The sequence below is a fragment of the Ipomoea nil genome, unplaced genomic scaffold (assembly GCF_001879475.1).
Source record: "Ipomoea nil cultivar Tokyo-kokei standard unplaced genomic scaffold, Asagao_1.1 scaffold1074, whole genome shotgun sequence".
In the NCBI taxonomy this organism is placed as follows: domain Eukaryota; kingdom Viridiplantae; phylum Streptophyta; class Magnoliopsida; order Solanales; family Convolvulaceae; genus Ipomoea; species Ipomoea nil.
The window spans coordinates 682,645-697,193 of record NW_017617502.1 but is presented as its reverse complement, the minus strand read 5'-3'; the positions used below and the strand labels follow the sequence as shown (position 1 = coordinate 697,193).

General features: G+C 31.6%; 1 protein-coding gene and 1 long non-coding RNA gene across 3 annotated transcripts; both read left to right on the top strand.

Moving 5' to 3' along the window:
• The first annotated feature begins 779 nt into the window (after positions 1–779).
• On the top strand, positions 780–4,274 carry LOC109182862 (protein TRANSPORT INHIBITOR RESPONSE 1-like). Its single transcript, XM_019333087.1, has 3 exons — positions 780–1,384; positions 2,248–2,740; positions 3,115–4,274. The coding sequence occupies exons 1-3, from the start codon at positions 930–932 to the stop codon at positions 3,910–3,912; spliced, it is 1,746 nt and encodes a 581-aa protein (XP_019188632.1). The 5' UTR covers positions 780–929; the 3' UTR covers positions 3,913–4,274.
• Positions 4,275–12,399: 8,125 nt separating this feature from the next.
• On the top strand, positions 12,400–14,130 carry LOC109182835. Of its 2 annotated transcripts, none has more exons than XR_002054445.1 (3): positions 12,400–12,571; positions 13,521–13,564; positions 14,096–14,130. It is a non-coding gene; the product is annotated as an uncharacterized LOC109182835 (long non-coding RNA). The 2 variants fall into 2 exon arrangements; XR_002054444.1 differs by having other exon boundaries at positions 12,400–12,579.
• The last annotated feature ends 419 nt before the right edge of the window (positions 14,131–14,549 follow it).

Sequence of the window (14,549 nt, the reverse complement as noted above, 5' to 3'; positions counted from 1 at the left end):
GGTGGTATATCAGATCCTAGCTTGCAGTGAGAATCATGAGATTCCTTTGCCCCATTTCATTATACGCCCTACCGCTTTATTATGTACCCAAATCCCAAACACACAAACCAATTGCAAATTTTAAAGGAAACTATGCTAAAAGGCAAAAGCTTCGCCCATATTCTTCTATACTATATTCTTCATTATATTTTTTTGATTGTCTAATTACTCGTTACTAATGGTTGATTGTCATGTAAAAAGTTATGGAATATGCAACTAGAGTTTAGCGTAGTGGTTCGTCGCCTGACTTGATGTCATGATTGAAGGTGATAATATAATGTGAGAGTCCGACTGTTCGAGGGTCCATGATATAATGATAGAAGGTGTGAATTGGATCTCTTGTGTAGGGCATAGCCAGTGAACTGATTACGCGACTCATAATTTGTTTTTACAGTGGTTTTAGGGACGAAGTCCTGTGAATTTAGAATTAGTCTGGTGAAATTGAAATCATTTAAGTATAAAAATAAATATAAAACGTGATTTTGAAATCAAAATTATCATTTTGCTAATACTCGTGAGACCAAAACTAAAAATAATATTTGTTCCTAAAAGTTTGATTAATCCCTGTAGGAGTGTAGGCTGCATCCCTTGGGCGTTTAATCATCCGACGGACAGTAAGTTTATACCCACAACACGTGTCACTGTTGATTGGTCCATCCATCCCTCGTCCCTACTTGACTCAAATCTAACCATGGTTAAAACTTAACCGCGGCACTATATACTTCAACTCTACCAAAGCCTTATCTTCTGTGTAGTACACTGTCCTTTCTTCTACCAAATCTAAGCTTGAAGTTAATGGTGTTTCAGATCTGAAACTCCCCAAACACTGACCTCATTTCAGCGTCGACCAATCTAGCTGTGGATTACAGATTTGGGCTTTGTCAAGGACAATGGCTTACTCCTTTCTCGACGAAGTGCTGGAACACGTCTTCTCGTTTCTCACCTCCGACAGGGACCGGAACGCGGTCTCCTTGGTGTGCAAGTCGTGGTACGACGTCGAGAGGTGGTGCCGGAGGAGGGTGTTCGTCGGGAACTGTTACGCCGTCAGCCCTGAGATCGTGATCCGCCGTTTCCCGGAGGTCCGGTCGGTGGAGCTAAAGGGGAAGCCTCATTTCGCGGACTTCAATCTGGTGCCGGAGGGTTGGGGAGGGTTTTTCCACCCCTGGGTGGAGGCAATGGCGCGAGTTTACCCTTGGCTTGAGGAGATTAGGCTAAAGAGAATGGTGGTCACGGACGAGACCTTGGAGTTGATCTCTAGGTCTTTTAAGAACTTCAAGGTCCTTTCGCTCTCCATTTGTGAGGGCTTCACTACTGATGGCCTTGCTGCCATTGCCGCCAATTGCAGGTCAAATTTCTATGGCTATACCTTCTCTGAGTTGGGGAGGGGTAATTGATGAAAAATGGTGGAAATATTTGAGTCTTTTGGGTTTTTTTTTTTCCTGAGTGTTTAGTCTGTGGTGGAGGGGAGAGCAAAGGTTGAAACTTCTGGGCCATATATGACTTTCTTATTCAATGCCTTGAGTTTTAGGAATTTATTCACTCTTATAGCTTTGGTTTTTATCAGCTTCCCCTTTCATTCTGCACGCTTGCTCTTTGGAGCTACTGGAAATTGGAAAAATGTGGAGGGGAGGGTTAAGCTTTTATTTGGTAAAACAATTTAGGAGGTCACCAATCTGTTCTTTTATTGCGTTTGTATCTTCACTTTTTTCACATAGAATGAGAACCTTGTTATAGGAATTGCTAGCCATGATTTCAGATGCACTGTGCCTATGGATTAGTACATAGCATAGGTTCTTGATTTTAGCCAAAGAGAAGAAGAAGAAGATGAAAGAATAAGCAACAAAATGCAGTCCCCCCCAAGCTCCTAGTAACTCTTATACAGTAAAAGAGTGTCTTGTAACAAAACTTCTTGCATTCAGTAGTTACACTGATTATTTTGGAATTAGTTTCTGTTGATTGGTTTTTCTTGCAGTTGCCACAGATTAAAGTTACAAAATGGAATTTTCTATGTTCTCAGTTAATTAAAGAACTCAAAGAAGCCTGTAGGAGCTTATCTTACAGTCTCTTTGAGATACAAGTATTTTCTGTAATTTTGGATTTTTTTTTCTTTTCCTCTTGAATTATAAGTTTCTCCAATTTTTCTTTGGAATGTATTATCAAAATTATTGTTATACTGACTGTTGTATTGGTTTTTGTGGAATGTTTAAGGAATTTGAAAGAGCTAAACTTGAGGGAGAGTGACGTTGAGGACCTGAGTGGGCATTGGCTGAGTCATTTCCCTGATAACTGCACATCTCTAGTGTCACTTGACATTACTTGCTTGGGCTCTGAGGTGAGTTTCTCGGCACTTGAGCGCCTGGTTGCACGGTGTCCTAATCTGAGGACTCTTCGCCTCAACCGTGCTGTGCCACTTGAGAAGCTTCCCAACCTACTTCGGTGTACTCCCCAGTTGGTTGAGTTGGGTACAGGTGGCTACACTGCTGAGGTCCGCCCTGATGTCTTGTCAAACCTGGCAGATGCTTTTGCAGGCTGCAAGCAACTTAAAGGCTTGTCTGGGTTTTGGGACGTGGTTCCAGCTTACCTTCCAGCAATGTATTCAGTCTGCCCTGGAATCACCTCTTTGAATTTAAGCTATGCTATTATTCAAAGCCCTGATCTTATCAAGCTTGTAAGCCTGTGTTGCAATTTGCAACGGCTATGGGTATGTCTTGTCTTATTTGTTTCTTCTGTGTTTTGATCTACTTTATTTTTTTCCTCTTAGCTGTGACACAGAAATTCAATGTACTGCATTTGGTCCAAATTTGATGGCATGTGAAGTTTAGACATCAAATCCTTTTGGCATACCCTCCAATTAGTGTATTGGTCAGAAAGAACAAAAATTGCTGATTAGTGCTCTGCTTAAATGTTGGTTAAAGTAATATTTAGGTGTCAATTTCTTGCATTTTATCAACCATCCCACCAATTCACCAGGCATATATAATTCATTTATATGAATATGAATAAATTTATTTATAGGGAGTATCTTATACTTCTTTCATCACATAGCAACTAATGAGAAAGGTGTGGTGTCTACAGGTGATGGATTACATTGAAGATACGGGGCTTGAGGCCCTTGCTGCATCTTGTAAGGACCTTCAAGAACTTAGGGTGTTTCCTTCTGACCCCTATGCTGTTGAGGCAAATGTAGATTTAACGGAACAAGGCCTTGTTGCTGTTTCTAAGGGTTGCCCCAAACTGCAGTCAGTATTATACTTCTGCCGCCGAATGACAAATGCTGCATTGGCAACTATTGCTCAGAATAATCCTAATTTTATCCGGTTCCGTCTTTGCATAATTGAGCCTCGGGCTCCTGATTACGTGACCTGCGAAGCACTTGATACTGGTTTTGGAGCCATTGTAAAACACTGCAAAGAATTGCGGCGACTTTCCCTCTCTGGCCTCCTCACTGATCGGGTGTTTGAGTATATTGGGACTTACGCGAAGAAGTTAGAGATGCTTTCTATAGCCTTTGCTGGGGATAGTGACTTGGGCCTCAACCACGTGCTGTCAGGTTGTGAAAGCCTCCGAAAGTTGGAGATAAGAGACTGCCCATTTGGGGATGATGCTCTCTTAGCCAACGCTGCAAAGCTGGAGACAATGCGATCCCTTTGGATGTCTTCTTGTTCGGTAAGTTTTGGAGCATGCAAGATGCTAGCTAAGAAGATGCCCGGGCTTAACGTTGAAGTTATAGATGAAAGTGACCCTCCAGGTTCAAGGCTGGAAAGCATTCCTGTTGAGAGATTATACATATACCGAACAGTTTCAGGACCTAGGTTCGATAAGCCTGCCTTCGTTTGGATGATGGATAACGATGCAACACCAAGGTGTTCTTGACATTCTTCTTCTGCAGGGAGAGGGGAGATTTGTATTTTTCTCGGCATTAATTAGTAGTTCTTGTGGTGGTTGAAGTGCTGAAAAGAGGCTACTCTAGGCATGAGGAGTTGAGAAGCCATATTATTTTAGCCTTGGCTGAGGTATTCCACAGAAATTAGCAACTCCCATAGACTAAAAGAGATTAAACTCTTCATATTGCACTGTGTATCAATTGTTTTTTCTCTCATTTCCTCTCCACATCTCCCTATGTGTTATTGATAGACTTGCAGATCAGTTTCAGCTCTTTGCAGGGCCAAATGCAGACTTGTGCTATAATGTATTTCATGATTAATAAATTTTATTGGCTTATTACTCTCATGTGCAATAAACTTAAAGTGATTCATGCTGGGTAACCTTATGGCAAGAGATCTACACTTGTAACCACAAGGTCACGAGTTTGAGTCCTTACCCGCTTGGTTTGAGCTGGTCAGATGGTCACTTATGGGTAACTTATGTTAGTTTATTTCATTATGGTCTTTTGCCGGCTAGGATCACAAGGCGGGATTTACTTACACCCAAAAGGGTTGTTGAGTTTCCTTCGTCATCCAAAAGTGCATGTAAAAGGCATTGTTGAGGAAGTTCTTAAAGTTGAAGCATGTGTTCCATCTCGATTAAATTTTACATGTGCTGATTTTGATGCCAAATTGTAACATGTGTTCTATCGTTTCAATTAAAACTGCTAATAATTAGATTGCATATTTATGTTTATATATTATATATTATGACTAAATGCTCACACTTAAAGGCACTCTATAATGTTTGTCTGCTTTTCATCAGGCAACTCTGCATCTGCCTCTTTAAATGCCCTTTTTGTTGCATTCTTTCTACTGCTTCTTACTTTGCTTTTTCTGTACCCTTGAAAGCAGCACATCTAGTAAAGAGACTCTGGGAATTGGGGCCTCCTTTCATTCCCCTCTTTTGAATCTGATTCTGATTCTGATACCCAATCTGTAAAAAAGATTTTGAAATCGCTTCTTTTATTTCATTCCAATATGATTCCATTCCTGCAGTAAGGTAATGCTACTTGTGAAATTCTCATTAAGATTTCAGGGTATTTTTGTGGCCATCAGAATGGTTTATTCCACTCTTCAAAATACTTCAATGAGAATAATAATTATTCGGTAAAAGTGATGTGTACTATTAGAATAATTTAACTGGTTTAGTCTCACCATTCTTCTTTTTAGGTTGTTTGAAAAATCAGGAAAATGTCTTTTGAAAAAAATTGTTTCATTTTCAGTTTTTGGTTGTGGAATTGTATATTTAAATATTTTAATTATTTTATTTAGAATATAAAAATATTTATAATAATATTGAAAATGATTTTATTTATTAAAAATTAAAAAGGACCTCTGAATTCCTGCGAAAACCAGTAAATAGTGTTTTTCGCCGAAAATCAAGATTGTGATTGTTGTCGGAAATTATTTTTTGATTTGTAGAAATGACTTATGCTAAATTTTGACGGAATTCATTTTTATTCAAAACAGCTATATTTTTTCAAGTCAATGAAAAATGATTTTCATTGATTTAAATTTCTATAAGCATTTGAACACTGAAAATTCAAAAAATAATTTTGAGTTTCCAAATACACTCTTAATTCATTTGATCTTATTACCAATATAGATTTAAAGAAGAGAAGGAAAAGTGAATAGATTCAGGGATAGACAATAAGATGGACTGAAGGGGCTAAAAAGTAAGAAAGAAAAAGTAAAGCAAAGAAAGCAAAAAGGGCATAGTTTTGCGTGATGTCTATATTATGTGTGACTTTTAAATATGCTTATATTTATGCCGGAATATTCTGATATGTTCACACAGACACTTAATTAATTAATTATTTACTATTATTATTAATTTTTTTTAGACAAACACTGTCATACAACAACAACACAAGAGCCGCACCCAAAATTCTTGTAAGTTACGTGAGCGTTTGATTTACAAATTAAGAATATTATTATTGAGGTTACGGTATTCAAGTAATTTAAATATTTAATATTCTCTCCCAGTATCAAGATCTTTTTCTATGGTTCAAAGCCCACGTAACCAAAAGCGATAAATTATACTATCAATCATGAATAAATATAAATATTTATTTTTAATATACTGATGATATATTATATGTATACTAGTATTTGCACTTATGCGATACACGATTATAATGTTATAGTAATAAAATAAAAGATTAAAGGATAAAATAAAAACAAATAAAATAAAAATGTGAAAATATCATTGACAACAATTGAAATTACAAATTATTAAAAATTTCTTTGTAAACAACATCTGAATAGTGTTCAAAAAACCTCTACGTTCATCACAAATTAAGACTTTAAGACTATCAGGATTACTAACTCTAAACATTGTTACGTACAAGCCTACATGAGATAATGTGAACATAACATAACACAATAATAATATAATATAATGTAAAAAATAATAATCATAATTCGAAAAACATACTATGGTCATACTCGTATATAATAAGACATAATAATTTATCAAGCTTATTTTTCTTTTAAAGGATTTATTTATCAAACTTATAATTTAAATAAGTGTAATTATAATAAACTTATTACACTTATAATAATTATAAACTTATATATAATAATAATAATAATAATAATAATAATAATAATAATAATAATAATACATAAATAAATAAATAAATAAATAAAAAGTAGATAATGGTATGTCATTATCGCGACTCTCTCTATGAGACTCAACAGAGTCTTTGGTCTCTAATAGGGCTGTTAACGAACCGAACATAAACGAACGGAGGTTGTTCGTGTTCGTTTGTTAAGGAATTCAGAGTGTTTGTGTTCGTGTTCGTTTGTTAAGCGTTCGTTAACGTTAACGAACATGTTTGCGAACGTGTTTGTTAATGTTCGTGAACACGTTCGCAAACGTGTTTGTTAACGTTAACAAACACGTTCACTTTTAATATGTTCATTAACAAGCACATTCACGAACATATTTATTTACGTTCATGAACACTTAATAAACAAACACCTGCACATGTTCATGATCACAATTCGTTCGTAAAAATAAATAATCTATGTTCACGAACAATAATCAAACAAACAACACAACTACATAACTAACATAATATAATATAATATAATATAATATATATGTTTGTGAACATGTTCGCGAACATTATTAAACGAATACAAACGAGCTTGTTCACGAACATTATTAAACAAATATAAACGAGCTTGTTCACAAACATTAGTACACGAACACAAACGAGCTTTTTCACGATCTCTTAGCAAACGAGCTTACAACTGTTCAAGTACTATTCGTTTATTAACCAAGCTCTAAAATTTGTTTGTTAATGTTCATTTACCTTAACAAACGAACATAAACGAACGGTTACCGAACACGAGTAGTTTGCCGAAAGCTCTGTTCGCTAACATCCCTAGTCTCTAATATTTATCTCTATGTCGCTCTCATTCTCTCTCTATTACATTCGCTCGTTCTTCTGTTCTGATGATCGTTTGTACCACATCCATTGCAATTCTACTGCCGTAAAGATAATCTACAGGCTAAGAAGAAGTCTGATAAGTAATTTTGGTTAATTTGTTCTTAATTTCTTAATTTTAATAGTTGAATCTAGCATAGAATTGTAAAAGTTTGTGTGGAATTTTGAGATTAATACTAAGTTTGAACTAATCTCACCACAAAAATGGCTTAATTTTATACCTAGGGTTTTTTTATTACAGTGTATTCAATTGTTGTAGATCTAGGATTTTTGTGTTCGATTTGTCTACCTAAAAGAATTGTAACTGTCTTTATATTTTATCTAAGTATTGCATATAGAAAAGATCATTGCATGCGTCTGAAAAAAGCTAAGTTCAATTAATATAGTGAATTTTGTTAGATTGGTTCACATTACCCTCCTGTAATGCAATATATATATATATATATATATATATATATATATATAGGCTTTGGATCCCATGAGGTCTCTATTAAAAATGAGATCATGAGATCTCATCATAGCCATTAATACATTCCCAAAGGATGGTTGAGATTGAATGACAAATATATAGTAATTAAGGATAGTTTTAAATTAGAAGGATAAAAAAGTAATTGGAGTATTATGTCTAATTTTGGATATAATTAACTTGATATCTTTACCTTAAGATTAGGTACTATATGAATGGAAATAAATAATACTAATTTGTTGTCAAAGCAGGTTTAGAGATACACTACGTTAGGAAGCTTGGAAAGGGAAAAGATCAGAGCTCACGTATGGATACAAGCAATATTGGTATGTGCATTTTAATTATTTGTTTATGTTATTTTGAACAACCCTGTGTGCGTGAATATGCTTAGGCATGTGCAAATGTTATGAATTGGGGTTATGTAAATTTCTGATTTTTTTTTCTAGAAATTATGGTGTCGGAAATTTTGTAAAGAACAACAGTATAAGAGTAGTATGTTTTTGTATTTTTTGAGCACATGTGTTGAATTTTCTGGTGGTCTGTGCGAGTTTGTACTAAGGCGTGTGCAAACTGTATTATAAGATTGCGGAAACATAAGGTACTATACTAATACGGTGGATTGTGCGAAATAGTGGTAGCACTCTGTGCGTTTATACGCTTAGGCGTGTGCAAATGTTACGGATGGGGGCTTTGCAATTGGTTTTTTCCCCAAAATTATTGTTAGGTGTGTGCGTGGAATCATGGTGTCAGAATGTTTGTAAAGAAAAATAGTATAAGAATAGTATGTTTTTGTTCGTTTTGAACACAAGAGTAGAAATTTTGGGTGGGGTGTGCGAGTTTGTACTAAAGCGTGTGCAAACCGTAGAGATTGGTGTGTCTCGATTTTTTTTTGGTTGTAACTATAAAAAAATATCTAGTGTGTGCACGGATTGACTTTTTGGATTGTTTGAATAGTACCTTAATAAAAATATAAACAAAAGACACCAATACCCCTAATTCCCAAATAAATAACATGCGCATGGCTTAATCAAAAAACGAATCTGAAGCGTTGAACAATATAAATAAACGACTGAGATCAAGCCTCACGATCTCACCTAACAATAAGGACTTCACCGGATCCAAAATCTATATATATATATATATATATATATATATATATATATATATATATATATATATATATATATATATATATACTATAATGGATAGTTGTTACAAATCTACTCATAAATACTGGCTGTTACAAATTAGGTCATTAAGCACCATAATAATGTCCATTATTAATATTTTATAACAAATATTAATATATTTTATTGGTATTACTTTATCATTGTTGATTCTTTCTTATTATAGTTTTATTTTATGATATAAAACTTTCTACTTGATACTTCACAGTTCACAAGATCTAAAACAGGTATGTATACAGTAGCTGTATTTTATTTTAAGTGTCCAAGTTTGACTTTATACTTTAGGTTACACTTTATTTATGATTTGTGTTTTCTTTGTGTTATTAATTTGTTTGATTTCTTAATGTGATATTGAAGAGTTCTTAAAATAAGATAATGATGTTTGCAAATAATATGGTAACAGTTTCCAACTAATAAGATAACCATTGAAATGAATCAAATGTTTTTTTTTTTTAAATTAACAATTGTATGCTTCCTTCCCATTTATTCAGAGTTCCTGCATTGCCGTGAGCTTTAACCTATAAACATGATAAAGGCCTAAAGAAAAACACAAACAAATAACATGAATATATATATATATATATATATATATATATATATATATATATATATATATATATATATAATTTTTTGTTCTTGTTGTATTTGGTTAAATTATCCAATAGAATCCCATAGGAAACTAAAATCAATACTTGATATATATGATATTGCCTTCCTATTGCCTACTATTGTTGTAGTTCTTTTCGACTTCACCATGAATATCAAATATCCTCTTCATGCTTGGAAATCCCAAAAAATATCAAAAATATTATATAAAAAATGTAAAGGATAGATACCTCTTCATCGTGAAACATGCATTCCTTACATTTTGATAGAATCAGTGCCCCTTCACATGCACGCACCAAGAAGATTTCAATGGTGAAATTTCATAAGCAAGAATATACATTGGAGCCATGGTGAATATAGGACATTCCGATCATATATGAATCAACGGGGACAAAAAGCAAAAATTCTTTTTAATTAGAAGCATGTAAACGTAATATACATTCATATTTACTTATTAATTTGTTGTTAATTAATTGTTAGCTAGATTACAAATAATATTTATTATATTTTCATTTGTTTTTCTAGTTGAGTATTTTACATATAACGACAATTAAAGTCTCAATCATATACCCAAGAATAACCTATGAATTTGTATGTAATAACTTCATTATATAACTCTTTAATTATTCATTCATATATCATCAGTAAATCTATTATAATCATGTTACCCATATGATTATCCAAATTGCATTAAGAATACTTAATTTGTTTTAATATGAAAATTACTAGGACATGATTTTAATTTAATTTTTTATCATAACTATCTAAAACAACACTTATCTTTACTACTAGTTTTATTATAGATTAAAATATACTCATTTGGATTATATTGAACATAATTAATTTTTATTTTGTATTGATTAACTTAAATATGTAAAAATTATATTAATTATTTACTTATTTAATTTATGTATTGAGCATTAGTTTTTATATCATATAAATATAAATTATATAAGTCAATATTTTGTATATTATTGTTAAACAAAAAGTATAAATTCTTTCAATTTTTTCTCTATATTTTTCAAATATGATAATTAAAACTTATCATTTTAAGAAATCTTGAAATATAATTTAAACTATTTTTTATATATATATAATATTTTAATATTGGGATGAATTTTTGAACATCACGTGTTTAAAATGCTAGTAAATTATAGGAATAAGGTTCAAATTGGCCACTGAACGTAACCTGAAAATGCAATTAGGCCATTGAACAAAAAAAAAAAAAGTGCAATTAGGCCACTGAACACTCCAAAAATGTGCAATTTCACCTGATAGCAGGTTACCCTCAATTTTAGCAGGTTATCTGCTTACGTGGCAACTGAGTTGGCATTTTTAATAAAATTTAAATCATTTTTAATAAATTTTAATAATAAATTTTTATTTAAAAAAATTTAAAAAAAATAAAAACGACTTTATTTTATTTTTTATTTAATTTTTTTCAATTTTTTATAAAATTTATTATTAAAATTAATTATTAAAAATTATTTAAAAATTATTAAAAATGTCAACTCAGCTGCCACGTAAGCAGGTAACCTGCTAAAATTGATGGTAACCTGCTATCCGGTGAAATTGCATACGTTTGGAGAGTCCAGTGGCCTAATTGCACGTTTTTGGAGTGTTCAGTGGCCTAATTGTACTTTTTGTTCGTTCAATGGCCTAATTGCATTTTCAGGTTACGTTCAGTGGCCAATTTGAACCTTATTCCTAAATTATATTAGAACAATATTGTTAAGGTTCTACTGTTCAAGTAGTATATACAATATGTTGTTGTAATCATGTACAATAATAAATTATACATTTTGATTTTTTTTTTTGGTTGTACAATGATAAAATATTTGTAAATTACTTTTTTTTATATAATTTTTTTCTTCTAATTATGTATAAATTTATATTATTATTCTTGACTGGACTTATTACAATATATTTTTTAACATTTTAATAATAATAATAATACATTATTATTATTATTATTATTATTATTATTATTATTATTATTATTATTATTATTATTATAACAATCAAATTAGTGTATACAAAAAATGAACTCATGACATTTCTTCTAATTTTTTACTTAAAAAGAATATTATTTTAACTCTTTTTTCCTTTGTGGTAAAAAATAAATTATAATAATATTACTTAATTTGATTTGTTTTTTGGTCATTGAAACATGTGAAATATATTATTTTTCAAATCATCGCCACTGAAAAATAAAATGTTATACAAGAAGCATCTTAAGAATGCGTTGTCTTTCTTTTTACTTAAATCAAATCTTTTTTCACTTCTCCTAAAAAAAATCATTTTTCACTGTGACAAAAATTTTAATTTTTTATTCCAAGACTATATTGCTTCAATTATAATATACATTTTATTACAAGTTCATCTATTATGTTATGGACAAAATTTCTCATCACTTAAGATTTTAATACAAATTTTATTATCTATTAAAAAATTAGTATAATATAATGTCAATGAAATGTGGTAAGAGGAGAGTTTAGATATAAGTACAATTAGGGTTTCAAACATATACCTAAGAGGACGTTTATTAGGTAGGAAAGTTTGAAGTTTCCTGAGAATTTAAAATGTGAAAATTTATTCCGAGTTTTTATGCAATATTTAACTTAGGAGAGTTTGTATCACATTCTATATATATATATATATATATAAATATTTCTGTTTTTAAATTTTTAATTCCTTTATTGTGTGTTCCTAACCAGTCGACACCCTGCTCCTCTTTAGCCTCTGTCTTCTCAACGTTACGCTTACAGCAGCCAGCTGCCATTTTTTCTTTTCCATTGCTTCCTCAGCTCCTGCCTCCACCGGCCACCGTCGTCCGGCTATTCTCCTCCGTGGCTCCGTCCGTTCACCATTAGAGATTTATAGCCTCAGGTAGTCAGGTTCGAACCAATCTTCATTGTTCTTCAACTTTATTCTCTTAATTAGTTTGCTCTAATGGCTAATTCCATAACAATGATGATTGATAAATCCCTAATTCCCTAAATTTGCAATTAGTTTGCCCTAACCTTTTTTTAATGTATTTTCGTGTTGTATTTGTATGTATATTCTCTCTGTAAGACTGTAACTCTGTGTTAGTGTATTCTGTAAGACCTGTTTGATATCCGTATGTATTATAACCAATTATTCATAACATTAGGGATTAGAAGAATAGCAGAATAGCTAAGTCTCAATCTGCTTCATGGTGAAGTGTGAACCGCCCATTTAGAGATGAGAAGTTTATCACAAAAAACAACCTTAGCTTGCTAGCTTGTTGTAAAAATTGAACTCCAGCCAGTAAATATATAAATATATTTGTGCAGTCCATTATGGCGGTCATTCATCCAAAAATGCAGGTCAAATTAAGCCACGACAAAGGATGAATTATCTAGAAGTGTTAGGTTGTATGTCAATTGTAAGATTATATATGTTTCTTTGTATATTGTCAAATTATAAACAGTATGTTACCTGCAGGGGTATGTTAACTATTAAGGCTGCTTCTTCAGACTGTCATTGTTGATAATGGTTAACAATTTTCTGAAAAATTGTAAGCTTTGCTGTTGAGGTTATGATATTTTGTGGTGCTATCTGCAGCACCACTTTTGCTTATTGAATCTTGATTATGTAAAGAAAAATATGATTTGTGTACTTTTTCAATCAAAACCTTAAAATTGTAACTCTGTCTGTGATACGAATTGAGTACGAAATTAGGATTCCAAAGTATTGTCTCTATTTGTATACATTTATTGCTATTTTGTTCATAAAAGCAAACAAAGATATGCTGCTTCGAATTTGAGTTCTTTTAATAAAGGAAGTGGGAATTTTTCTTGATGCGTTTTTGCAGATTTTGATGAATTTTATTGGCAATGTGAGTGTGTGACCGTGCAGGTAAAATCTTCATTTTTATTTTATTTTACTTTTTGATTTTTATCAAAGAATCAAGCAAATTTGCAAGCTATGTGTTGTGTTCTTTGAAAATAATCTTTCCAGATAAAATGAATAAACATTCATGTTCTTGATTACCTACTCTCTCCCAATCTTTTTGGTAATGGTTTACTCTTATTTATTAGAAGTGCTTTACTTGTCATTTAATTAACTTTTCAAAGTGCTTTATTAGTAGTTTTGTCTTTTATTTTTGTAGTATATCTTGTTAATTGATTGTGTAAAAAATATATAGCTTTCTCATTGAATTAAGAATACATCATTTTGTCAACTAGTGTTAAAGATTAGAGATTGTCTAGTATTTTATTTCCATAAATTATGCGTTGCTTATGTTTATCAGTTTATTTGTTTGCTGGAAAATTCTATATTTACTTGTTTAGATTATATTTTCTTTTGGTTCAATTATGGAAAAATTCTTCAAAAGAAAATCAACTTTTGTATTTGAACATTTTTGAATTCATTTTTACCTTTGCACAGCTTATTCGCCCTACTCGAAGGAAATTATGGCTCCCTCCCTCACATAAGTACATTTTTACACGTAAGTTTCATTACATATCTTTAATCAGTCTTTAACAATATTAGTAAGCATATTACATTTATAAACATGTCATTTTTAATAAAAATAAGTTAAACTTTAAAACTTATCAATGATCATCAAAATCTAAAAACATAATGTTTCAATCCAGGTTATGCTTCTGATTTATGTCCTTTTTTTTTTTTTTTTTTTTTTCTGTTAATTTATTTTATACATTATGCTATAAAAGTTGTACTATACAATATTTTGGACAAAAATATTCCTACCTTTATAATTTCTGTTATCTTTTTCCATTATTATTACCATGCGCATGCATACACAATATCTTTTCTTAAATGTTCTTTAATGGTAATAATGTGTGTAGACATTATATATTGGATTAATATAAGAAATAAA

Coding starts and splice junctions, on each gene's coding strand:
- LOC109182862 (XM_019333087.1), top strand. CDS start 930: ATGGCTTACTCCTTTCTCGACGAAGTGCTGGAACACGTCTTCTCGTTT. Junction 1,385..2,247: donor GCCATTGCCGCCAATTGCAG/GTCAAATTTCTA, acceptor GGAATGTTTAAG/GAATTTGAAAGAGCTAAACT. Junction 2,741..3,114: donor GCAATTTGCAACGGCTATGG/GTATGTCTTGTC, acceptor TGGTGTCTACAG/GTGATGGATTACATTGAAGA.